Source organism: Mastigoproctus giganteus, chromosome 4, assembly GCF_048544385.1.
Source record: "Mastigoproctus giganteus isolate SK-2022 chromosome 4, ASM4854438v1, whole genome shotgun sequence".
Lineage (NCBI taxonomy): Eukaryota > Metazoa > Arthropoda > Arachnida > Uropygi > Thelyphonidae > Mastigoproctus > Mastigoproctus giganteus.
Window position 1 is genome coordinate 242,229,904 of NC_143578.1, and position 26,983 is coordinate 242,256,886.

Sequence of the window (26,983 nt, forward strand, 5' to 3'; positions counted from 1 at the left end):
GGCCCTCTCCAGCAACTTTCCAGTTCCCTCTGTTTTGTGGTGCCTCTGTAGCCAGGTGGGAAGGAGCAGCAGTGCGTAGCACACGCTTCTTGATTAGACTGGGGTTCAAGCCCGTCACCACCAAATATGGAGGATGCGGAAAGGTCAGGGAATGACCACCGCATATTCCCGGAGCAATATGGCCTTAGTTGCTAATGTGCAGTGGCAGTTTTGTTCTGTTTTGTGCATCCATTTATTACCCATGAACTCTTGAATTTAATCTGTCCATCTCTGTTGTTGTCTTCCAGGTTTTTTTTAGCTCCTCTTGGGTACCATTCTGTTATTTTCTTAGGCTATCTGTCATTGTGTCTTCAGGCTGTGTCCTGCCCAAGTCCATTTCAGTTCTTTAGTTTTGATAAGAATGTCTGTATCTGCACTAGACTGTATTGCCCTATCCACCAAAAGCTTAGATTATACTTCTTTCAGCATCCAATGTTTTGGTCAGTGGATGCAAGTTTAACAATAATAGTGTTGTTGCTGAAGTAAAAAATCTCTGACAGACAAAAATTAACTGTACCAGAAAGGAAAGTACCCTTATGTTTAAGGGGGTGTACAACTATAAAAATTTGTTGTGTACACAAGATATGTAAAAATACTTGTACCAAATTTCACCTTAATTGGTTATTTTTTTTTATTTTTTTTTTTTTTTTTGAGAAAAAAATTAAGGTGAAACTTTGAATGGCCTTTGTGTTTAAAATTTAAAACACAACAGTATTTTATATAGGGATTAGTTTGTGGACAGTATGAAAAAGTTAGGTTAAAATGGTAGGTTAAAATAACTGGATTGGGGAAAATATAATACATTACTTATGAAAATCAGCCATACAATTTGGATAATTGATGCTCTGTCATAGTAAAGCTGTATAATATTTACTGTACAACTTTAAATACTGTATAATTGTCTTCTTTCTCCTAGTTTTGTAATTTCTCTTCTGGATAAGATAAGTGACACTGTCTCTTCTGTTATATAAGGATACCAAATAATGCCATATAAATAATGACCAGGAAGAAAAGAGAAATATTTACGACTTCACTAATCTAATGGGGGATGTTGAGAAGTGAAGAGAATGAAGTTCTGAGAATGATAGTAGACGAAGGGGGTGTCATAAAAAGATGCACAAGTTCAGAAGGCAGATACAGAAGCATTGCAGATTAACACAGATTGATATTTCTCTGTGCAGTTACTTTCCTCAGCTTGTTTTATATCCCCCCAATAATGAAGGTGGAGGAATTGGTTTCTGGACTTGTGCTTCTTTATATGGGTGTGATGTTTCTTCTATGGTTTTTTATTCCTTCTACTACCATTCACTAATCTTAATCTACATTCTTTCTGGACCCCCCCCCCTCCATTAGTGAAGTTCTTTTTTCTTCTAGTTGTAGCATTCAAGGAGAACATAGATAAGTGTGTTTTTTACCTCCAAGTATTTGGATATTACCACTTGGACTTGGATCTGTAATGCAGGATAGTGTGAAACTTATGTTATCCAATTTTCCATCTCTGTTTTGCCATAAAAAACAAACCAAATATTTTTCTGCTTTTACTTTTTATTAATTTTTTTTTTTTTTTTTTTTTTTTTTTTACAGGTGACTGGCATTGTGCATATGTTTTATTATATGGTCCTCAGATGCTAGAAATAACTGATAATGAAGAACCAGTAATATCTTGAAGCAGGGAAGAGAACTAGCTTTTTTTACTTCTGCTCACTGGTTTTTTTTAAGCCAGCTAATCAGTCATATTGATTTGTACATTGTTGCTGCCTTTATAGACTGCATTTGAACATTTTTGGTCAAATCTTTGTGATTTGTTTAATTGTTGTCCAGTTAAATGCATTATGTTAATATTTGATAAAGAGTTGCAGTGTTTTTCAGCACACCTGTTTAAGTTCCTTGATTTCTTTAATTTAGAGTAAGAACTTTCTGGGGATTGCAAAATTTTTAACTTGTTACATAAAACCATTATTTATTTAAAAAGCTTAGTTAATAATATATTATATGACTTTAATTAAATTATGAATTGAGTGGACAATATTTTAAAGATTCTGAGAATAGTGATGTACTTCATTTTCATTCTTTATTGCCTTATTGACATTTTTAAAATTTTGAGGATCAAAAAATTTATAAAAATTGTAATATGAACTAACAGCGGCAGTTAGCAATTTTTAAAAATCAATTTTTTTTTCTTGATTTTGATTCCCATATGCATTCCAACATTTACTTCTGTTTCTATTCATTCTTGTTTATAATAATTAATTTAAATAAGATCCATTTTTTGTGCATGAACTCCATCTTGAACATATTCAGCTTCTGATCATGTATTTGTACAAGATAGGATTAAAGTTCCAGAACTGAATTTTTATTTAAAGAAATATAATATTTACTGATAATTGCTCATTGAAAATTTAAAATACCAATGGAAAAAATTGTGGAAAAGCTGAATCTATTCTACAAATGATTTTATAAAATTTAATTGAATGTTAAAATATTTTTAATAAATTCAGTTGTGGAACTTATTGATCTTGTCTTGTATATAACCAAATGAAGTTGTTAGTTGCATCATATGCTGATAATATACATGTACAAGTCTTTGGATAAACAGACAAATGCTGTTCTTTAAGAACGAAAAAGAAAAGAAAAGGGAAGCTGTACAGGATTTTTAACATTTGCTGAAAGGAGTACATGGATCTGGAAAAAACCACACAGTATCAAGAAATACTGGTAAAATGGTAAAATCTTATCCAAAATATCTGGAAAGTATGATGACAGCAGCTGACAGCTGGGAATTTGTACAATAATATATGTACAGTTTATTAGCACATAGGGACAACAGATAGATCTCATTTGGGTTAGTGAGAAGGACTCAACTTGCATGCCACCCTTTAGGAATATTTTCATCAAGATGGTTGGTCTTTCTCTTCCCCAGTGTTCAACTGAATACTGTTTGATTTATATTTGAATTATTATTGTAACTTCATGTTGTGATTTAAAGCTTAAAAAAATACAGACACATTCTCTCTTAGTTTCAGATATGAACAGATGTAGTACAGTAAACTTCTTGTTTTCAAATTTTTATAATATGTTTTTGTTTTAACTTTTGTACCTTTCAGAATTTATTTGAAGGTTTTTGAAATAGTACGTTATGTGTAAACTAAATCAGCCATTCATTTCTCTCTCTCTCTCTCTCTAATCTTCCAGTTACATATTTCTAACTTCTGCTTTTAAGATTTATAGCTCATTCTAAGTAACAGAGTAACAGGATTATCTGGCAACATTTTTAAAAAATTATTATTACTTTAGAAATTTATTTAAATAACAAAACATTGCATTTTCACAAGTACTTGTGATCACCTTGCTGCCCTTCCCGTTTACAACAGTCTAGTTTTATGGTGTCTTCTAAGTAATGGAAAGAAATTGCATTCTGCTATCAGTTGTTAATGAGCTGTGCTCTACTTTTGCTAACATTATAGTATATAATGATCAAAATATAAGCTATAAGAAGTAAGATTCCATTTAGCAATCATGAAGCAAATCATTATTAGAGAAAATCACAGGACATAAGAGACTGTAGCATTTTTGTCTCTCTAATTTGTCCAATTTTATCTACTAAAAATAATTTTGGATTGCATATATTTTGGAATACAATGTGTATAGAAAGGACACACAGGACACGAGGGGTTAGCTTTTCGTAGTTAAGAAGTATACATAAGGCAGTGCATCCAATTGCCATGGGTGGCCAGTGCAATGTTGAGTAGTAATGTGTGGGCCTAATGACTGTGATGAGTATAACGAACAATATACAGAGAAATAGAGTGGGTCAGTAATTCAGTATATCTTATAATGGGGAATTTTATCTTTTTTGGATGCTGACTAGAGTGTGTGTGTGTGTGTGTGTGTGTGTGTGTGTGTGTGTGTGTGTGTGTGTGTGTGTGTGTGTGTGTGTGTGTGTGTGTGTGTGTGTGTGTGTGTGTGTGTGTGTGTGTCAATCACACAGTAGCAAGACTGTGGATTTATTGGATGACTGTTATCTATAACAGCAAGTTAGAGAGGCAATAAGAGAGAGCAATACTCTTGATCTCATTATCAGCAGTGATTCTTCATGCATTAAGAATCTGCAAATAAAATAACCATTAGATGGCAACAATCACACTGTATAGATGTGGAATTTACTTAAAGATGTAACTACCATCAAAGATAAATGAGACAGCTTTTGCTTTCATTGTGGTGACTCACAGTTTTTAAAATCTATACAGTGAGACCATCTGATGGTGTTACCAACAGCAAATTCTAAATGGAAAGAATCATAGAAGCACTAGGCTTTTCATATCAAGTAAGATATACCGTTCCAGGCTTAGACATAAATGGATGTCAAATGAACTGATGAGACTCGTTTTTTTTTTTTTTTCTTGTTAGTTGTTGGCGCATCAGCTTCTATGGCTATAGTGCACCTCCCAAAGTTTTTACATTTTACTGTGATCCAAGCCCAAGGCGGGAATCAAACCCGCGACCTTTGGGTTGCTAGGCAGGCACTTTACCTACCTGGCTAGCCCGGTCAGCTGATGATGATGAGATTCGTGGCAGAGAAGAAAAATGCATTAGATGCATATAAATTATCAGGCGACGCAGAAGCCTATGGTAAATATAAACTAGTCTTTAATCAAATCAAAAAGAAAGATAGGCAGGCTAAAGCAAATTATGAGAATCTCTGGTAAAGAAGGTGAAAAAAAACAGCAGAGACATCTTTACTTATATTAACATACAAGGTGTTGAATTACATTGGTCCACTTGATGTTCATGGTTTAATTGTTGATCCTGCCCAGGTTGATGACAAACTTAATAGGCATTTTGCATCTACATTCACACATGAACAGTTGTTTATGGGAGTTTCAGAAGTTCATCTCACATTGAGCTAAATGATTTTCTGATAATTGAGAGGAAAGTGGAAGAGAAATTGTTGAAGTTAAACATAAAAAAGGCATCTGGGGTGGATGGGATCTATTGAATTATATTAAGGTAGGCAGTAAAGGAGGTAAGTAAACCCTTCGCCAATATTATGAGAGCAACTTTGGATTCAGGGGAGGTCCCTGTGGACTGGAAAAGTGCAAATGCTATGCCAATTCACAAAGTGGGGGATCAAAGAGTGATATGAGTAACAGATCTGTTAGATCTTCCAGGGAGAATAATGGAGTTACTGATTCAAGATGTAATGTGGGACCATCTAGACAGGAATGAAGTTATATTTCAGTCACATCATGGATTTGTTAAGGGGTGATCTTGTCTGAACGGTTTGATTGGATACTTTGTTGTAGTCCCAAAGGAAATGGATGCAAAAAATAATTTTGATATCATATACTTAGATTTCAGCAAAGCTTTTGATACATGAAAGACTGCTGTACAAATCGGAGCTGTTAATTGCTATGGATAAAGAGATGGTTGAGTGGTAGAAGACAGAGAGTGGTTATTAATGGACACTGCTCTTCATGTACTAATGTTATTACTAGAGTCCTACAGGTTTAGGTGCTGGACACATAGTTGTTTTCTATATTTGTTAATGATAATGACGAAGGTATATCAGGCTTAATGTCTAAGTTTGTAGATGATTGGTTGTCAAAGGGTGGTTAATGACAGTAATCAAGGTATGCTAGTGCAACAGTAGCTAGAAATATTAGGCAGTTGGGCTAAGAAATGACAATTGAAGTTTAACATTGACAAATGCAGTAATCCTAAATTAACATACCAGCTGTGTGGTACTATGCTGAGTTAATGGAAAATGAAAATAACTTGGGGGGCGGGGTGTAATTGTGCAGTCAGATGGGTTTTGTCAGTGGTATATGGGAATTTTGCTAGCAGCGATATCTAACTGGGTTTTTTTAACTTAAGCTGGAAAAATTGTTTTCAGTATCACCAAAACAGGGTGACTATTATTATTATTTTTTCTGCATATCACATTGCAAAGTGACATATCACATATGTCACTAATAATTGGCACCATAGGGTTGAGAAATGCTGATCTAACTATTTTTAATTGATTTGTACTCCAAAGACAAACGAAAAAATCAGTTTCAGCTCAGTTTTACATATTTAATATATAAACTGAACTGTTATGCAAAATTGAGAAACTCCTCATATTTCATTTCACTTTCCCGGCATGCCTGTAATAGGATTCGCTTGCCCTATATCCATTTTTGCACAATAATGGATTGGATGATAGGAATTATAAATACAGTGTATTTATAAGTATAAATATGCATTTTTACTTATAATTTACACTTATTTAAATAAATAAATAAATATATAAATAAAAATATAAATTATACAGAATTATTAATTATAATTCTGTATAATTTATAACCATGGTTAAAATCATAATTATATCTCATTTCTATGTGCATTTTTAGGTAGGTTTTTTGAACTACAGAAGAGTGTCAATAAACTTATTTAAAAACCTCTTTTGGGGTAAACAAATGGATGATAATGGAAAGCAAATTCCATTAAAAATGTTCAAAATTTTAAATTTGTGGAATTACATGCCAGATAAACTTTTATTTATTAAACATGCTCCAGTAAATGAATTTTTTTTTATGCATGTTTGGGGATTAAATTTACCAATCTGTTTCTTTTCTCTCTGTTGTTTTTTTTTTTGTAATTTATTCTAGGGTTCCTCTAGACAAGCTAAGGATGACTCAACACTAATACTAATTTACAATGCAACTAATATAGGAATATAACAACCATGAACACTTAATTTTCATGATATATGCAAAGCCAGTTATATGCACTTGTCAATTGATTATAATTGCTATATGCATTATTTCTCAAGAAATTGCATTACCCTTTCCTTGAAAAAGGAATATCGAGAAAACCATTATGCTTCACGAAGGATCAGAAAGTTTTGTTCTTTGGGCTCATGAATAACAGTCTAAAAACTTAGTCATGAAGTTTTAGGACTGTTATTATAATTAGCATTAGTAGAGGCATACGATGCAAGAAAGCAAGTTATGCAGCATCAGCCAAAAAAAAAACCCTCCCATTTCACCCCTCCATTCATTTCAAATGCCTGTCCAGCTCAGCCTTAAATTTATTTGGGCTATTAGCTTCCACAACAGAAGATGGAAACTGGTTCCAACAATCAACTACCCACTAGATAAAGGCAAATTTCTGCACCTCTGCAACTATCTTTCCTCAATTTGAAATTGTGCCTCCTCAGGTTCTTAGTCTGAGCAAGAGGTAGACTCCCATCAGCATTCAGCTTGCTCAACCCATTCAAGGCCTTATACACCTTAATCAGATCACCTTGCAGGTACCTACTCTCCAGGTGCTACAATTTGGAGAACTTTTGTTGCCCTTCTTTGTACACATTCTGTCAACTGTGCATCCTTCCTAAAATGAGGCCTCCAGACCTGTACACAGTACTCTAGGTGTGGCCTGACCATTGCCTTGTATAACAGGATAATCACCTCCCTGTTCATGCTAATAAAATTCCTATATATCATTGACAAGACTCCATGACCTGCCCTGGCAGCTCGTCTGCACTTCTCTGCAAATTTCATATTTGACTGCACAATTACCCCAGGTCTTTTTCACTTTCCACTCCCCTGAGTGTAGTACCACACAGTTGGTACGTTTCTCTTCGGTTATTGCTACCCATATGCAGTACTTTGCATTTGTCAATGTTAAACTTCAGTTCCCACTTCTCAGCCAATTTTCCCAACTTATCTAGATCCAGTTAGAGTAGCATACTGTCTTTACTGTCGTTAACAACCTTGCCAACCTTTGTATCATCTACAAACTTGGACATTAAACCTGATATACCTTCATCAATATCACTGATAAATATACAAAACAACAATGGGCCTAACACCAAACCCTGAGGAACTCCACTAATAACATTTTTCCACGAAGAGCAGTGTCCATTGATTACCACTCTCTGTCGTCTCCCACTCAACCATCCCTTTATCCATTGTAGCAACTTACCCTTAATGCCATACCTCTCCAATTTGTACAGCAGTCTTCCATGTGCAACAGTATCAGAAGCTTTCCTGAAATCCAAGTATATGATATTAAAATTATTTTTGGCATTCAGTTCCTTTGTGACAACATCATAGTATCAAATTCGTCAGACAAGACCTCCCTTTAACAAACCCATGCTGTGTCTTAACTATTACTGCAGTCTTGTCTAGATGATCCTACAATGCTTCTTTAACCAGTGATTCCATTATTTTCCCCGGAACACAAGTTAAACTAACAGGTCTGTAGTTACTTGTGTCACCTTTTGAACCCCATTTGTGAATTGGTGATACATTTGCACATCTCTTGTCCATGGGGATCTCCCCTGAGTCCAGGGAAGCTCTCATTATTACGGCTAAGGGTTTGCTTACTTCCTTTGTTGTCTCGTTTAATATAACTGGACAGATCCCATCCACCCCAGGTGCCTTCTTTGTGTTTAACTTCAACAATTTCTCCTCCACTTTGCTCTCAGTTATTATAAAATCACTTAGCATTTGATAAACTTCTGGCACTCCCCTCATTGAATGACTCCTCATGGGAATGTAGATGCAAAATACTCATTCAGTTTATCAGCTACTTGAGCTTGATCATCAATAGTCAACCAATCTATGCTAAGTGGTCCAATCTGATTCATTCTTTCCTTTTATTAGAGTTTACACAAGTAAAGAACTCTTTGCTGTTTTTCTTTGCATCCTTTGCCAAAGATTTCTCGTAATCTGCCTTTGCCTGCCTAACCTCCTTTGTGACTTGATTACAGACTAACTTATATCTGCCATAGGCTTCGTGTCACCTGATAATTTATATGCATCCCATACATTCTTCTTCTCTGCCACGAACCTCATTAATTCATCTGACATCCATTTAGGCCTAGACCTTGAAGAGTATTTCTTAGTCAGAATGAAAAGCCTAGTAGCCTCCAAAATGAAGCCGACCGGGCTAGCCGAGTGGGTTAAGTACCTGCCCGGCAACCCAAAGGTCGCGGGTCCGATTCCCGCCTCGGGCTTGGATCAAAGTACTGCAAAAACCTTGGGAGGTGCAATATGGCCACAGAAGCCGATGCGCCAACAACTACCAAATCAAAAAAAAAAAAAAAAAATCCAAAATGAAGTCTCTGAAGGCTTCCCATTTAGAATTCAACGTTGATGACATCATCAGTTGATCCCACTGTACAGAATTTTAAAAACTGTTTGAGACCTCTGTAGTCACCTTTACGAAAGCAAAAGCCCTTTCCTTTAGCCTTGATGGTAGTTACATCTTTAAGTAATTCCCACATCAGTACATTGTGATCACTCTCACCCAGTGATTCCTTTATCTGCAAATTCTTAATGCATGAATAATCACTGCTGATAATGAGATAAAGAGTATTATTCCCTCTGGTTGCCTCTCGAACATGCTGCTGTAGAAAACAGTCATCCACTAAATCCACAAAAGTCTTGCTAGTGTGCGAGTGACCAACCCACAAGTTCCATTCAATATCTGGAAAGTTAGAATCCCCCATTATAAGACATTCTTATATGTTGGCCCACTATTTCTCTGCACAACTGCTCATTATACTCATCAGATTCATTAGACCTATAACACACACCCACACCCACTCTCGTTTTTCCTTTCCCAGTGCTTATTTCACACCAATGCAGTGTTGAGTCTGTTTGGTGTGAAATAAGCACTCTCGTTTTTCCTTTCCCAGTGCTTATTTCACACCAAACAGACTCAACACTGCATTGTCCACCAACATCAATTGGATGCACTTCTTTAGATTTTGTGTGTTTCTTAACTAGCAGTATAACCCCTCCTCCCTTCCTGTCTGTCTATCCTTCTTGTACACATTGTACTCCCCAAATTCCAATTCTGCACTGCTTATATCTGTGTGCCACCATATCTCTGATATCCCAACAATATCTGCCTTTGAAGTCTTGACTAGGGCACTTCAAGCTCTTCAAATTCATTAACTTTACTCCTAGCATTGGTGTACATGCACCTGTTCCTACTCTTAGTTACCTTAACACAGCCCATATATTTACTTGTTCCACTATGACTCCCAGCAGTCCTGGAAATCTCAATTACCTTGCTTTTCAGGCTGCTGCTCATTCTAATAGGAGCAGCGCAAGGATCACTTTTGCCTCTGCCTGCGGCCACTGTTAATCTTTTAGTCTGTGTGTCCTCCCAAGCTAGCAGTTTTCCGACCCACCTAACACTGCCTTGATAGCATCAGCAAATATTCTTGCACTCTTCCTATTTAAGTGTATGCCATCCCTGTGGAAGCAGGCTCTCCTGTCTCTAGCATATGTTTAGATCAGATATAGCTTTCAATTTCTTGAGCAATAATGTACATAATAACAATTATTACTTTGATAGTTGTGTGCAACTGTCATTGTATGCCAGTTATACACAGTATATGGAAATTAAGTGCTTGGCTTCCTTGTTTAAATCCTAAATTAGTTACATTTTAAATTATAGATATATATTTGTTAGCTGATGAATACCCAGGTTAATGAACAACAACAATTATTTTTTATTCTTAGTATTTATGGGTTGTAATCTAATTTCAAAAGGAATGGGTGCAGGAATTCATATTTTTGAAAATAAAGATAAAAAGCATACCTATAAAACATACATACAAATTTTTTTTGGATTGGTGGAAATTCTTGGACTTTGGATAAGCACATTTCTGTGGACTACCTATTTCTTATGTACACCTTGTTTTTCACTCACAAAAAAAGCTATTCCCCTCTACTTTGAAACATTCCAACTTTTTATACTATAGAATAAGAAAGGCATGAGAGGAAGAGCCACTAATATTCTTTCAATAAAGGTTTATATAAATAATATAATAAAAATAATTACGTAAAAGTCAACATTGAATGTATTTTGATTGTAAATAACCAAGCATAAACTCGGTAAATTTTTAAGTGAACTTGCCTAACACAGTAATGAATGTGTTCAAATTCATACATGGTAGTAGCTTACATTCTGTGTTGTAACAGGCTAAGAATAAAAACTCAGACTAAATGACAAAAATTAAATAATTGGTACAGCTGAAACCCATTAAAACGCGATTCATTAGAATGCAATTCCGCTTATAACACGAAGCAAGCATGACTCCCAGTTTTCATCAGTTGAAATGTGTTTTTATTCACTGAAGATCAACATTTTGGATTCCTATTTTCAGTTTAATGCAAAACCACAATACACATTATCCTCTGATTTCTTTAAGAACCATAATAAACAGCTTGTTACATTACTTGTTAACATTACTAGACTTATATTGTGGAGGCACTCGCTGGTTTGCAAACTTGAATAAAATTTCTTGAAACAGAAAAGGTAGATTCCCTTTCAATTTTATAGTTAAAACGCCTTATTGAAATTGTTAAAAAGAAACAAAAAGTTGCAATGAAACAGTCAACCCTTGATACAGTTGTTTAAAATATATAAGACTTGAAAGTAACGACTAAAATGTGCAAAAGTTTGTTCACTATCTACTTAGTAGTTGAAAGAACACGAAGTACATATGTTTTCCTTTTTCTCCCGAATTTTTGGCCATTTGTTAATTTCAAAACACGAATGTAACAGTCAATACAACTACGTCGAAAAGCATTTTTTGTATTGATTTGTTTTTGTGACAAAAAGGGGTGTGTTTATGTATATTTAACAACATGAATATTGGTTTTTTAAAATATTTTATTGTACAATGCATCAATAAAAGATTGAAACAGTGCAATTGCATATTATTTCCATTATTATTCTTTACATGATTTTTTTTTAGTTGTAGTATTGCAATTAATGCACAAAAATAAAAGAGATGAGCAAAATTGATAGTACGTATGAAGTTTGAATGGCAAAAATTGCTAGAATTTCTAATGCGAGCCCTTACGTCATGATGTGATTCTTTGAATCCTGAGCATCGCATTATAATGGGTTTCACCTGTAACAAATTTTATTTGCAGTATTTTATTTGTGTTATCTTGTGTTATTTACATATTCTGTTGATATAAATATATAAACATCATAAAAAGCATAATTTTTAATAGTAAACTGAAAAATTATTTGGAACTTCACCTAAGAATTTGGGTTTAGTAGTGAAGCTAATATCTGCACTGCAGATAAAACACATTTTAAGACTTTTTCAAATCATTAATTAAAGATTAGAGATTATGGAAACTGTTGAGTTTCTTGGGGAACCATTTTGTTTTTCTTTTGAAACAGTTTTATTAATTTGATTATTCACATACATTTTAGAATATTCTTGCTTGGCCTCCTCATCATTGGGACCCCATTTATCAGTGGGCTTCAAAGCTTGCCTTATTTTCTGCAAGAAAAAACAAGAGTGGTGGATGGAGGGGACTTTTATTAGAAATTATTACTTTGTTTTGTTTCTCACTTTCATTTTACTTTTTCTAGTTTTACAATTCAAAATCTTTAAGTATTGATTCATGATCTGAATCCATACATTATAAACTGAAATATTGAAAGACTTGCACAACAACAAAACTGAGACAATACAAAAATAAAATGATACTTTTGGTTAATAAAACAAGAACTCCATGACAGCACCTTGTGATTGTTAACAAAACATGGTTAATCATGGTTAATAAAATATCTGGAGTGAGGATATTCTCATATTCATTAGTCAAAAGTTTCATCATGGAGTTCGCACACTGTAACCATCTTTTATGTTCATAATTTGTATTGATTAATGTTTTAAGCACCCTAACAGTTTTGAGTGTTCTCTTTAAAAGTAAAACTTTTATTTTTTCACTATTATTACTGTAACTTACTTTTGCAATATTATTACTCTTCATTATATCCAAAACACATTAAATCATTTTTAATTACAATGTTAAATTATATTGTAATTAAAATTGCTTATACCCTTTGCCAACTGGAATCATTTTGTAAATTTTAAACAGGTACACATTTCAAGTTAAGTGACATTTTATATCTGTGACTGCACAATTTAACAGACAAGCAGCTGTGTGATTTTACAAGAACCATTCCCAAATTGAAAGTAGTTGAATAGTTTCACATTTTCAAGCACTGATGGCATCTCCACAAGGATGAGTTGGTAGAGGTAAACATGTAGGACAGCTGAGTGTTCACACATTGGTTACAGCGGAACATTTTTGGTGTGACTGATGCTTATCCCTCCTGCTAGCACTTGTGCAATTACAAGCAATGTTGGGGCCACTCACTTGTGGTGCAGCGAGTGATACATTGTAGACTCCTCTTTCAGCAACTTGTCATTTAATGCAACTTGATGAGGCCATGTGTGAGGAATGGCATCTTCAACTCAACAAGCAAGGATTTGCCATCTGTCAGCCATACTGCCCTTAGTCACTCACATGTAAACTTATTGTTAAACTGAGAGGGGTAGAAAATTTTAATAATTATGTTCTTATGATGTTAATGGAAAATTAGAGCATGTAAAAATGCTTTATTTTTCTGTTTTAACTGTGTATGTGTGTTTTTTTTCCTGGTTTTCTACAGTAACTCAGCAGCAGTAATGGCACTACCCATTGTAACTATAGTGATGGCATGGTGTCTGACAGACCTCAAATTTTCTTTTTAATTTCTGAAAAAAGTTTTTCATTTTTTTAAATTCTGCTTGGAGCATATCAATGCATAACCTTTTATTAATGTATTGCAATACTTATTAAATGTAATTTTTTTATTTTTTAACAAAAGTTCCAAAAACTTAATTTAAAAATTGTAGTTTTTACGTCTCGTATTTTCAACAAAACAAAATTTTATTAATTCTTAAAAAAAAAACAGTACTATAAACATAAAATGTAAATATTATTCTCTTCCATTTTCAAGTTTGTAAAATTATTAAGTGCATGAAAATTCAGTATTATGCATGTGCATAATACTGAATTTTCATGCGCTTTCTATTTGTTAAAAATTATATTATTGATATAATTATTGCATCGATAATATTTAATGTTTGAACTATAATATTTTTAATGACTAATGGATCACTAGTGCCATTTTGTACATTTATGGTCTTTTGCAATTGTAGCAGTAGCTGGACTATTTTACATCGATTCGGCTCCATTAGAATGAAAAGCATAATAAAATACAATAAACTTATATATATATATGAAGCTTGATCATGTTGTGACACTTATCTATGTAAATAATAAAGTGCTACATAACCTGCAAGACAGTTGAGAGTTGAAAATAAAATGGCACATTGATAAGGGTCAAAAAAAGGACAAAAGTAAGTCAAATTCGAGCTAAAATAAAAGTAAAAGTGGTACACTGGAATCAACTTGCTTGCTTTGTCTGGGATCAGCCCAGACAAAACAAGTAATTGAATTTAATTCAATGCCACAAGTAATTTTATTTTTTACATTAATCACTTTTTTTTTTTAGCTTGATCAACTGTCATCATCTGGCAGGGCATGCTGACATTTTACTGTTATTATAGTAGTGTCTGTTATAATGGCAATAGATTATAATAATTTGTCTTACAACCATAAATAAATAAATTTCTATTTATACTCTGTACAGTTGGAGGCCAGAAGAGTTTACAACTTCATCGTAACCTATGTTATTACATCTGATTTACCATCTACAGCTAACAATGAGATGTGCACATTTTTGTGGCAGTATATAGGTTCAATGTCACACTTCTCCAATATGTAGATTGTGATTCAAGATATAATAACTGTAATATGTTTCATAAAATTTATAATTAGATAAATAATAATAGACCATTTTAAACATTCAAACAAAATGAAAGTATCTAACTAACTTTAAATAGCAATAACATCAGCTGTCTGTCAAGAAGAATGATAATTCTAAGTAAACAGTGTATCACATTCAAAGCTTTTGAAGTATGTATGCATGCTTACACGATTGGGAAGCTAGCCACTAGTCATCTTGAGCAGTTATTAATACACAATAGATATTTCTGATATTTTGTACATTTATGCTTTGAAACCAGTTGCCAGCACTGATTTCTAGGAATTCATCTGTGGAACTTTTACAGGATAAATTCCTGGCTACTTTTGATATTGGGATAATGGATTTAAAATATAAATTATAGAAAAATTTTTGCCCTGCCTCTCCCACAAGAAAAGTGACTTGTGGTCCAGAATATGACACACACAGGATGATTGGAAGTCTGCCTATTTTTAAAATGCTGCAGGAGCATGAAGTCAAAAAATATTTATTCAAATTATGCTTATTGAAATTTGAATAAGCATAATTGTGGATTAACATAAGATTTGAGGGAATCTTCAAGGCTCTTGGGGAGGGTTATCAGTGTGGCTGCACTTGTAGGTAGAAGCAATCTATTTTGTAGAGATGATATTCATTTGAACAGAAGTACGAAGATTGGGAGTGAAAGTAATCTACAGACCAGAAGTTTGTAAGAGTATGACGAGAGTCTACATGCAGATGTGAATGCCTTATTTTAGGTAACTTCAATCTGCCCCTAATTGATTGGAATAAGTTGGAGAAAAACTTGCCGTGGGGAACAGGTTTTTAAATAAGCTAGATTATTATTATTTGTAGCACCATGTTAGAGAAAATACTAGAGGTAAAAATCTAGACTTCATCATTACCCGCAAATCAGATGACATCACAGGGCTTAAAGTACAGGAATCATTAGCAGGTAGTGAACACACAATCGTTAGTTTGAAAATGAAGAAAGATGAAGTAGTAAAGGTAAGGGCATGGGTTTTAATTTCAGAAAAGGGACTATGACAGTTCAATGTTCTACATGGCATCTTTTAGTGGGGCAGATTGCAGAGGGATAGCAAATACATTAGAATCATGGAATACCTTCAAAGCAATAATCATGGAAGCCATGAATTCATATATACCATTAGGAAAATACAGCATGAGAACGATGCCTCGATGGATAAATACTCAGTTGGCTGGTCTAATAGAGCAGAAAAAGGATAGCATGAGATAGTTACAGATCGACGATGGAAAGTATTGAAGTCCACAAGAGCTATAAGTTAATTTGTAATAGTGCCACATAAGTTTAGATAGGCCAAGGCTGCATATGAGAAAGCACTGGCTAAGAGCAAAAAATGGGGAGAAGGAATTTCTCGTGTATGTAAATAGAACGAAGAGGAAATTGAATCAGATCAGATCAGCTCCTTTGTACTGGGTGTGGGGAAGTCTTAGATAACCCAACTGATGTTGCTGATGAATTGAATAGGTACTTTACATTGATCTTTACTGACAAAAGACCCCTTCATGCTGAGAAGAGGTGTGAGTGAGGCTGAGCCATATGAAATTAGTGATTTTGAAATTACAGATGACCATTTATTAGAAAAACTTTTGAGCATAAAGGAAAATAAAGCTCCTGTAGTTGACATGTGCCCAGTAATTTTGAGGGAAGTGCAAGAGAATATTGAATCATTGAGGTAAATTATGAGGACATCTTTGAGGTGGAGAAGTTCTGGCATATCACCAATACATAAAGGCAGTTCTAAGAGTGAAGTTAGTAACTACAGAATAGTTAGTCTGCCTTCAGTGGTAGAGACAATGATTAAGAGTGCAATCCAGGGACATTTAGACAGAAATGGCATTGAAGAATACAACATGGTTTTGTTAAGGGAAACTTGTGTTTAACCTAGTAAGCTATTTTGACACAGTTACTCATGAGCTGGATGTAAGGAAGAAATTCAACATAGTTTATTTAGATTTTAGAAAGGCATTTGACTCATGAGGGACTTACACAGTCCCTCATTAGAGGTTACTGTATAAGCTGAAACATGTTGGGATCACTGGAAAGATTCTAAGATGGATAGCTGCAGGGCAGAAGGTTGTGATTAATGGATATTCTTCAGATTGGTGTAACATCAGAAGTGGATACTCCAAGGATCAGTTCTTGGACCACTTGTTTCTGATTTTCATAAACAACATCGGCAAAGTGATAGAAGGCATATTGTCAAAATTTGCAAACAACGCAAAGGTTGGTAGAATCGTTAATGATCAGTGCCAAGTAGCACACATTCAGGATGACTTGAACAGGTTTCAAGAATTGTCAGAAAAGTGGCAGCTAAATGCAAAGTCTTACACTTGGGGAATAGCAACCCAAAAATATATTATACAATTGGTGGGGTTGAATTAAAAAGGGATCTGAGAGTTACGATACAGACATATGAAATTTTCTGCGTAATGTAAACAGGAAAGCCCACGGTGTCTGATCAATAATTTATCAAACATTATCCTGTAACGACAGGGAGGTCATAATCCCACTGTATAAGGCAATTGTAAGACTGCATTTGGAATACTGTATTCAAGTATGGAGACCTTGTCCGAAAAATGACATTGTGCTTCCTGGGTGGATCCAAAGATAGGCAGTTTGCATGTTGAGATCAGCAAAAGGATGACCATATGAGGAAAGACCGATTATGTGGGCTACAGAGCTTGACAACCCGGCACCTCAGAAGTGACCTGATTGAGATTTAGAAGGCTCTGAGAGGAGTTAGTAAAATGAATGAAGGTGGAATTTTCATTGTTATAAAGAATTCGAGAACCAGGTGCCATAAATTCAAATTTCAGGGGAATACATTTAGACTAGGTTGTATGAAGTTTTCTTTTAGCCAGTGAGTGATTGATTGGAATCACTCACTTGCAGCTGACAGCTTGAAGAAATACAAAGGTCAACTGGATAGTTACCTTCACGAGGAGTGAAGTGCATAATTTGTTGCTTCTTATCTTATTTTTATTTTATTTATTTATTTTTTTTTTTTTGGCCAATGCATCAAAAATCTGTGACTTCCTTGCACTATTTGGCCAATACTAATTAATTAATTTAATATCCTGCATTATTTTGTTTTAGGTGAGAAATCACTGGGAAACTCAATGTCAGAGAGAAAAAGAAAAAATTGCAGCCAGATATAAATTGTGGTAGTTATTAGCAGTTATTGTTATTTATTATCATTATTATTAGCTATAGGGTGCAAGGAAGCCTGAGGCTTATGCTGCACCAGCAAAAAAAAAAAAAAAAAAAAATTCCCGAGTTACCCTGAGAGAGAGAGAGAGAGAGAGAGAGAGAGAGAGAGAGAAGTAGAAATGAATCACCAAGAAAGAGAAGAATGATGATATCCAGCTCGGGCCCCTAGGTGTGCCAAGCCCATACTCACCAGATGTGAGCCCCTGGGGTTTGTTCAGAGATAGTGGTAAACTGCCACTGTCCTAAAGGCAATTGTAATTTTTAAAACATGGTATACTGCACGTAGTTAAAAACCCTAAAATTTAAAATATTACCGTCGTTAATGAAATATATCTTACTTTGAACAGTCCTGGTTCTTTCTGTCTACACACTGCAATAATTGCCCATAGAGGGAGTTGACTTACTGGAACAGCAGCCAGCAACCATCCAACTGCATTAGCCCAGGTAGGGTATTCATAATTGTTGTACTTCAGTGATTTTGTTGTTGCCACAGAATAAAACAATACAAACTATGAAAAAAAAAAATCAAACAAAATTCATAAACAATTTGAAATATTTCTTTTGTGATTTTCTTGGTCAGCTAATTAACCCTGTTAATTGCTCACTCTGTTGGGTATATAACTTATAGTATTTTGCTGTTAATACATCTTTTCTTTCGCAGTATAAAAAAGTCACATATTTTACAGATTGCATAATGTATATATTTTTTTAACCTGTTTATGTGAAAACCTGTCTATGCTGCACTTAGAGCTATACTTGGCAAGGTGCAATTCTGTTACCTTTGACTGACATTTGGCCATAAATGGCTGAAATACAATTCTTTTAGAGTTCACAGGTCATCTCAAGGAATGCCAACTCTTTGTGGGTTCCCTGTCTTCAGTTTCATTTATTATAGAAGTTGCACTCTTTCTTTGGTTAGTGTTTTTCCTTGGATAGAGAGTTGTGCATTTACCCTGCTTAGGGTGAGTGCTTTGTTTCATTCTTATTTTTATGATTTTATTTTATTTTTTGAATGTTAGATTACTATTATTATTAGCCATATGGTACAAGGAAGTCTGAGGCTTATGCTGCACCAGCCAAAAAAAAAAAATATCTGAATTACCCTGAGAGATACTCACCAGATGTGAGCCCCTGGGATCAGTTATCAGATTCGCATCTAGCCAAGTATTGCAGCATCAATTTGATGCATTAGTTTCATGTTATAATTAGCACTTCTTTTTTTCAACCAAGTTATACATTTTAACATGTGCACTAATTCACAGGTTTGTTAAGGGGAAGTCTTGTCGGACCAATTTCACTGGATACTACGATGTGGTCACAAAGGAACTGGATGCAAAAAATAATTTTGATATCATATACTTGGATTTCAGGAAAGTTTTTGATACTGCTGTACAAATTGGAGCAGTATGGCACTAAGGGCAAGTTGCTGCAATGGATAAAGGGATGGTTGAATGGGAGATGGCAGAGTGGTGGTCAGTGGGCACTGCTCTATGTGGACTAATGTTATTGGTGGTGTCTCTCTGGGGTTCGGTGTTAGATCCACTGTTTTGTGTATTCATCAGTGGTATTGATGAAGGTACATCATAATATCCAAGTTTGCAGATGATACAAAGGTTAGCAGGGTTGTTAATGACAGTAATGGCAGTGTGCTACTGCAATAGGGTCTAGAAAATTTGGGCAGATGGGCTGAGAAGTGGCAACTGAAGTTTAACATTGACAAATGCAAAGTACTGCATATGGGTAGAAGTAACCCCAGAGGAACGTACCAACTGTGTGGTACTACACTTAGGGTGGTAGATAATGAAAAAGACAAGACCTGGGAGTAATTGTGCAGTTAGATATGAAGTTTTCTGGGCAATGCAGACAGGCTGCCAGAGTAGGTCATGAGGTTTTGTCAATGATATACAGGAATTTTGCTAGCAGGGAGGTGATTATCCCATTGTATAAGGCAATGGTCAGGCCAATCCTTGAGTACTGTGTACAGGTATGGAAGCCTCATTTTAGGAAGGATGTAGATTTGCTTGAGCATGTACAGATAAGGGCAACAAGATTGGTGAGAGGAATGAAGGGATCCTCTTACCAAGAGAGGCTTAAGTTCTGGAAATTGTAGCACCTGGAGAGTAGGCACCTGCGAGGTGATCTGATTGAGGTGTTTAAGCCTTGTGAATGGGTTGGACAAGCTCAATGCAATGGGATCCTTCCACTTGCTGAGATTAAGAACCTGAGGGAACACTTGTAGAATAGATGTGCAGAAGTTTGCATTTTGCTAGTTGATTGCTGGAACAGACTTCCATCTGTTGTTGTGGAAGTTGATAGTTAAATAAATTTAAGGCTGAACTGGACAATCATTTGGAGTGACCGGATGGGTGAAATGGGAAGGTTTTTTTTTTTTTGGCTGATGCTCTATAAGCTTGCTTTCTTGCATCACATGCCTCAACTAATGCTAATTCAAATTTTACACTGAATCCAATAAACTTTTGCCAAAGGTAATATGCTCACAAAGGATATTTTTTATGGCTTTAGGACACTATTTGAATTCCATTCAGTGGAAAAATCAAGTGGTGAATTTAACAAGTACAAATTCAAGATGTTATTTTTAAGGTGTTATTGTTACATTCCTAGGCCAAAGTGCATGACCACTGAGCTGATGTAGTTAGTAATAAAAGAAATTCAAACATCTGTATGAATATAAATTAGCAAGAAATACTAAACTCCATAATAATTAATCTGTAATACAGTTATTCAGTGAATAATACATGCTAAGGGAGGCTATGAAAAAGACTTGTATAGTGGACCAAGAATTTTCACATATCTGAATTTTAGAGTAAACAACTGCATGAGTCATAAAAATAGTACCACTAATGCTAGAAGCTTGAACAAAAAAGAAGTGGAAATTTGCAGAAGAAAGAACCAGGTCAATATGATATCAGAATAAAGCTTTCATAAAACAAGAGAATGAATAACATTAAAGCTTCCGCTAAACAGTAATTACAAATTGATTTATCCTGAGAGAAAGATATAGCACAATGAAGGTGTAGCAGTAACTTTTTCTTCACCTTTATTGTGTTTGGAAGAAAGTTGAATTTGCTGAGAAGCATTATCCTTCATTTTAAAAGTTAAAATGAAGAAATTTGTGTGTGCATATGGTGTCCAGTTGGAAGCTCAAGAAAAAGATGAAATAAAAAATTCTTTAATATCTTAGAAAGGAAGCTACAAAGAAAGATTAGTACTGGAAATGGCTATTGCATTTGCAGTAATATTTTAAGAAAATTCAGGAGAAAGTAAACTTAGTGATAATGGTAAAAGGCTACTAGAATTGGGGACCAGCCATGTACTTTTAATTACAAACAGTAACTAAGAGTATAACATGGAGGAAGCATAACAGAAAGAATAAAAGGATCTTGAACTAGTTAAATATATAAGGATATATAGAGTTAATGTTGGAAATGCCCATTGTTTTGTATTGACAAAATTAAAAATGATCATTAGTGCCAAAACTAATGTCTATAAAGTACTAAAATGAACAAAATTTGAAAAGCTAGATTTACCAGAACAAATGAATAACAAAAAGTTAGAGAACTGTAATGCAATTGGCAAAAAAGTGACAGGTCTTTAAATAAAGGAAATTCTTAACACTGGTAGACTGAAGTAATTAAAGAGGCAGTTAGAGAAAAAAATAAATATATAAGACATTTGGCAAATAAATTTAATGAATCCTTATTGGAATATCTAAAAAAAGTGCAAGATGTAAAAATCAAAGAAAACAAAAGAAAAAGCACGGGAAGATTTTTGGTAAAAATATGGAAAACAAGTATTAGATAGTGGGTTCTGGTGTTTAGCTAAAATTGCAGAATCTGGGAGAGGGTGAACCATAACTAAGGTAATCAAAAAATGATAAGGGCAAAATTAAAACAGAACAGTAAGCTATTTTAGAAGTATGGGGTAAATATTTTGATGGTTTGCAAAACAAAGAGTTGAAGACAAATAGAAGAGGAAAAGACTGAAATGGAGAAAATTTGGACACTATTAATTATTAAGATTATCAGATTAATTCTATTGTATTGATGAAATTTGACCTGAAATGCTGAAAGCTGGCGGGAACTAGCATCACAGGAATTACATATTATCCCTAAGTTGTTTTCTGAAGGATAAGTTCCAGAAGATTGCACCAAGGCATTAATTGTACCAACACATAACCAGAGGAATTTCACTCCTTAGTGTTCAGTTAAAATCTGTAGTAATATTTCAGAACATATGGCTAGAAACTATTGTTGAATGTAACCATAGGGAAGCCCAGTTAGGTTTTTGGCCAAATAGGAGATGCCATGATTAAATATTTGCACTATGATAAATTATAGAAAAGTCATGGGGATGTAACAGGAACCAGTATTTAAGATTTGTTCACTTGAAAATGCATACAACAAAGGTACCTAGAAATCTGCCCTTTAAAATTTTAGACAAAAATGGCATAAAAGATAATCTTTTAAGGGAGGAAGGGTGTATAAAGATGTCAATTTTGTGGTGTAGATTGAAGGAGCATTGAAAAAATGGTTTCAGGTTAAATTTGGAGTGGAACAGGACTGCACCTTATCACTGTCCCTTCTTTTTATAATTTTCCTGGACTATTGAATAAAATAAGTTGCTGACAATGTTTAATGAGGAAGATGTAAAAGTTTAATCATTATTATATGTTAATAATATTGTGCTTTAAATGGTAAGATCTATTGTTCTACTTGCACTATTTGGTGCGTGTATACCAATGCTAGAAGTATAGTAAATAAATTTGATGAATTTGAAATGTTGGTCAATACATCAAACGCGGATATTGTTGGGATATCAGAGACGTGGTGTCACACAGATATTAGGAATGCAGAATTGGAATTTGGGGAGTACAATGTGTACAGACAGGATAGGAAGGAAGGAGGGGTTATGCTGTTAATTAAGAAAAACATAAAATCAAAAGAAGTTGCCTCCAGGCCCTTTAGGGGCCCAGCATCTTTGCCTGTCTCCTGTTTTTGCAATTTTCATTAATTAACTAGGGGCCTGAACATGTTCTTTGCCTCCGGGCACGAAAAAGGGTAGCTATACTACTGATCCAGTTGATATAGATGGACAGTGTAGTGTTGAGTGATATGCCTAATGACTCGAAGGAGTACTATTTCTCAACAGAGAAATAGAGGGGACGAGTAAATCAGAATGTCTTATAATGGGGGATTTTAACTTCCCAGATATTGACTGGAACTTGTGAGTTGGTCACTCACACACTAGTAAGACTTGTGGATTTATTGGATGATTATTTTCTGCAGCAGCATGTTCAAGAGGCAACCGGAGAGGGTAATACTCTTGATCTCGTTATTAGCATTGATCATTCATGTATTAAGAATTTACAGATAAAGGAACCACTAGGTGGCAGTGATCACAGTGTACTGATGTGGGATTTACTTAAAGGTATAATTACCATCAGGGGTAAAGGAAAGGGTTTTTGCTTCCATAAAGGTGACTACAGTGGTCTCAGACAGTTTTTAAATTCTGTACAGTGGGATCAATTGATGTTACCAACAGCAAAATCTAAGTGAAAAGCATTCAAGGAATTAATCGTGGGAGCTACTAAACGTTTCAAATGAACTAATGAGACTCATGGCAGAGAAGAAAAATGCATGGGATGCATATAAATTATCAGGCGACACAGAAGCCTATGACGATATAAGTTTTTCTGTAATCAAGTCACAAAGGAGGTTAGGCAGGCGAAGGCAGATTACAAGAAATATTTGGGGCAAAGGATGCTAAGAAAAACAGCAAAGATTTCTTTACTTATATAAACTCTAAAAGGAAAAAGGAAGGGGATGAATCAAATTGGTCCACTTGATACCGTTGGTTCGACTGTTACTCCTGCTCAGATAGCAAACAAACTGAATGAGTATTTTGCATCTATATTCACATGAGGAGTTAAGGATTGAAAATGCCAGAAGGTTATCAAATTGTAGCAGGGTGCTTAATGATTTTATAATAACTGAGAGCAAAGTGGAGGAGAAATGAAGTTAAACCTAAGAAAGGCACCTTAGGTGGAGGGGATCTATCCAGTTATATTAAAGGAGGCTGCAAAGGAAGTAAGCAAACCCTTAGCCATAATTATGAGAGCATCCTTGGACTCAGTGGAGGTCCCCACGGTCTGAAGATGTGCAAATGTATCCCCAATTCACAAAGGGGGATCAAAGGGTGACACTAGTAATTACAGACCAGTTAGTTTAACTTCTGTTCTGGGTAAAATAATGGAGTCACTGGTTAAGGATGCACTGCAAGGTCATCTAGACAAGACTGCAGCAATAATTCAGACAGCATGGGTTTGTTAAGGGAAAGTCTTGTGTGACAAATTTGATTGGATATTATGATGTGGTTACAAAGAAACTGGATGCAAAAAATAATTTTGATATCATATACTTGGATTTCAGGACAGTTTGTGACACTGTTGCGCATGGAAGACTACTGTACAAATTGGAGCAGAATGGTATTAAGGGTAAGTTGGTATAATGGATAAAAGGATGGTTGAGTGGGAGAAGACAGAGGGTGGTAATCAATGGGCACTGCTCTTTGTGGACTAATGTTATTAGTGGAGCCCCACAGGGTTTGGTGTTGGGTCCACTGTTTTGTATATTTATCAGTGATATTGATGACGATATATGAGGCTTAGTGTCAAAGTTTGCAGATGATACAAAGGTTGGCAGGGTTGTTAATGGCAGTGTGCTACTGCAACAGGATCTAGAAAATTTGGGAATATGGGCTGGGAAGTGGCAACTGAAGTTTAACATTGACAAATGCAAAGTACTACATATGGATAGAAGTAACTCCAGAGAAATGTACCAACTGTGTGGTACTACTACACTTAAGGTGGTAGAAAATGAAAAAGACCTGGGAGTAATTGTGCAGTCAGATATGAAGTTTTCTGAGCAATACAGACAGGCTGCCATGGGAGTTCACGGTGTTTTGTCAATGAGATATAGGAATTTTGCTAGCAGGGAAAAGGAGGTGATTGTCCCTCTGTATAAGGCAATGGTCAGGCTGTGCCTTGAGTACTGCATACAGGTCTGGAGGCCTCATTTTAGGAAGGATGTAGATTTGCTTGAACATGTAGAGAGAAGGGCAACAAGTTTGGTGAGGGTAATGAAGCGATCCTCTTACCAAAAGAGGCTTAAGTTCTGCAAATTATTATTATTATTATTAGCCATATGGTGCAAGGAAGCCTGAGGCTTATGCTCCACCAGCCAAAAAAAATTTCTGAAGTACCGAGAGAGAGAGAAATAAAAGGGAATCACCAAGGAAGAGAAGAATGATGGTATCCAGCTCAGGACCCTGGGTGTACCAAGCCCATACTCACCAGATGTGAGCCCCTGGAGTTTTTTGCATTGGCTGGAGACTAGGCCCCTATGAGGTGTATAAGGCCTTGAATGAGTTGAGCATGCTGAATTCTGATGGGATTCTTCCACTTGTTCAGATTATGAACCTAAGGGGGCATAAATTCAAATTGAGGAAAGACAGCTGTAGAATAGATGTGCATAAATTTGCCTTTAGCCAGCGGGTTGTTAATTGCTGGAACAAACTTCCATCTGTCGTTGTGGAAGTTGATAGGTTAAATAAATTTAAGGAGGAACTAGACAAACATTTAGAGGGAATGGTTGTGTGAATTTTTTTTTTTTTTTTTGCTGATGCTACATAATCTCATACGCTTGCTTTCTTGCATCACATGCCACTATTACTATCTACAAGAATCTATGAATAAATTAAAGGTGGTAGAGAATTTGACATGAAAATTAATTATGCAAAAGTTTTGAAAAGCGGGAGAGACAAGGAAATTTGATGTCTCCACAATATGAAGTACAAAATTTGTCTTAAGTATGGTTTTAATATTGTCTTGTGTCTTATAACCTTGGAACTGCTGTTTTGCTACAAACAGAAATGAGTGAATAATGTTAGTAAGTCTTTGTACAGCATGATGTGCAGGACATTTTTATCAACTGAAAAACCACTCTGTTCTATGGACATAATGAATCATTAATTTATTAATGTTTTTAAAATATAATGCACATTCCCTCGTTTACAGACATTTTGTGAAAACTTTCTTCGCTACTATTGCTCTGCATGGTCACAATAAAAGGAAATGTTTAGTGTTGGACTGGGACTGTGGAGGCTTAAAGTTTAAGATTTTATTGGTGCATTAGCAACAAAGGCTGCTTGGTGTATAACAGGCTGTAGAAGGGAAGAAGTATTGTACTTGAAAAGCACTGTATAAATTGATTTTATTGATCATATAAAATAAAGATAAATAATATTTATTTTTCTTATTCAGTTACCAATTTTTAATTCAGCATTTGTAAGAGATAGTTTGGAGGATACGTACCGCCAGAATTAGGGGAGAAGTGCAGGCCCAAGTGAATTTCCAATATACTGACGGTTGGTTTCCAAGCATTAGATGGATGTCATTAGAGAAACGACGAACACCTAGAAAAATATCCAGAGTTGGCCTTGTATACATTAAAAAAAAAAAAAGTTCATATAAATATCAGAAATTCTTGAATATGATAAACATAAGAAAGTAATAAGCTTCCGTGTGTTTTCAATCTTCTTGTGATATGTGTCTCATTTTAATTTGTAGTTTCCTTGACAAGGAGATATTTCTTTAGCTTTATTGTGCATATGCCACTTTCTTGTTTCTGGAATAGTAAAACTGAAGTATATATAAGAAAACCTCATTATTTGAGGTTACTTACTTCAAACCTAGTAGATGGTGTCTGCAAATGCTTTCTAGGACAGATTCATTTACCCTGTTTATTGTTTGTCTGGATCTTTCTCACCAAGCTTCTAATGAGCCGACTTTTATCACATTCTATATAGCACACGGAATCCAGAACAATGGACATCATGGTTTCAGGTTGCTAGTTTGGGCATGGCCTTACCACCAACATAAGGCTATGCCAAAACCAGCTAAAACAGCAACATACCACCAGGCAGCCTCCACCAAATTTCATGGTC

The 26,983-nt window shown here is 35.0% G+C and overlaps 2 protein-coding genes across 2 annotated transcripts in view; one reads left to right on the forward strand and one right to left on the reverse strand.

The window, feature by feature from the left end:
- Usp14 (ubiquitin specific protease 14) overlaps positions 1 to 1,805 on the forward strand; it is a 156,219-nt gene extending 154,414 nt beyond the window's left edge. Inside the window, exon 17 of the mRNA XM_090372138.1 lies at positions 1,624 to 1,805. Coding sequence (XP_090228264.1) covers positions 1,624 to 1,706 — 83 coding nt within the window. The 3' untranslated portion in view covers positions 1,707 to 1,805. The remainder of the gene's footprint in view (positions 1 to 1,623) is intronic.
- A 10,370-nt stretch (positions 1,806 to 12,175) lies between these two features.
- LOC150087571 (sodium- and chloride-dependent glycine transporter 2-like) overlaps positions 12,176 to 26,983 on the reverse strand; it is a 37,461-nt gene continuing 22,653 nt past the window's right edge. The window contains exons 12-14 of the mRNA XM_090372540.1: positions 26,352 to 26,452; positions 18,298 to 18,468; positions 12,176 to 12,346 (exon numbers count right to left, since the gene is read on the reverse strand). Of these exons, the coding sequence (XP_090228666.1) occupies positions 12,176 to 12,346; positions 18,298 to 18,468; positions 26,352 to 26,452 (443 nt within the window). The remainder of the gene's footprint in view (positions 12,347 to 18,297; positions 18,469 to 26,351; positions 26,453 to 26,983) is intronic.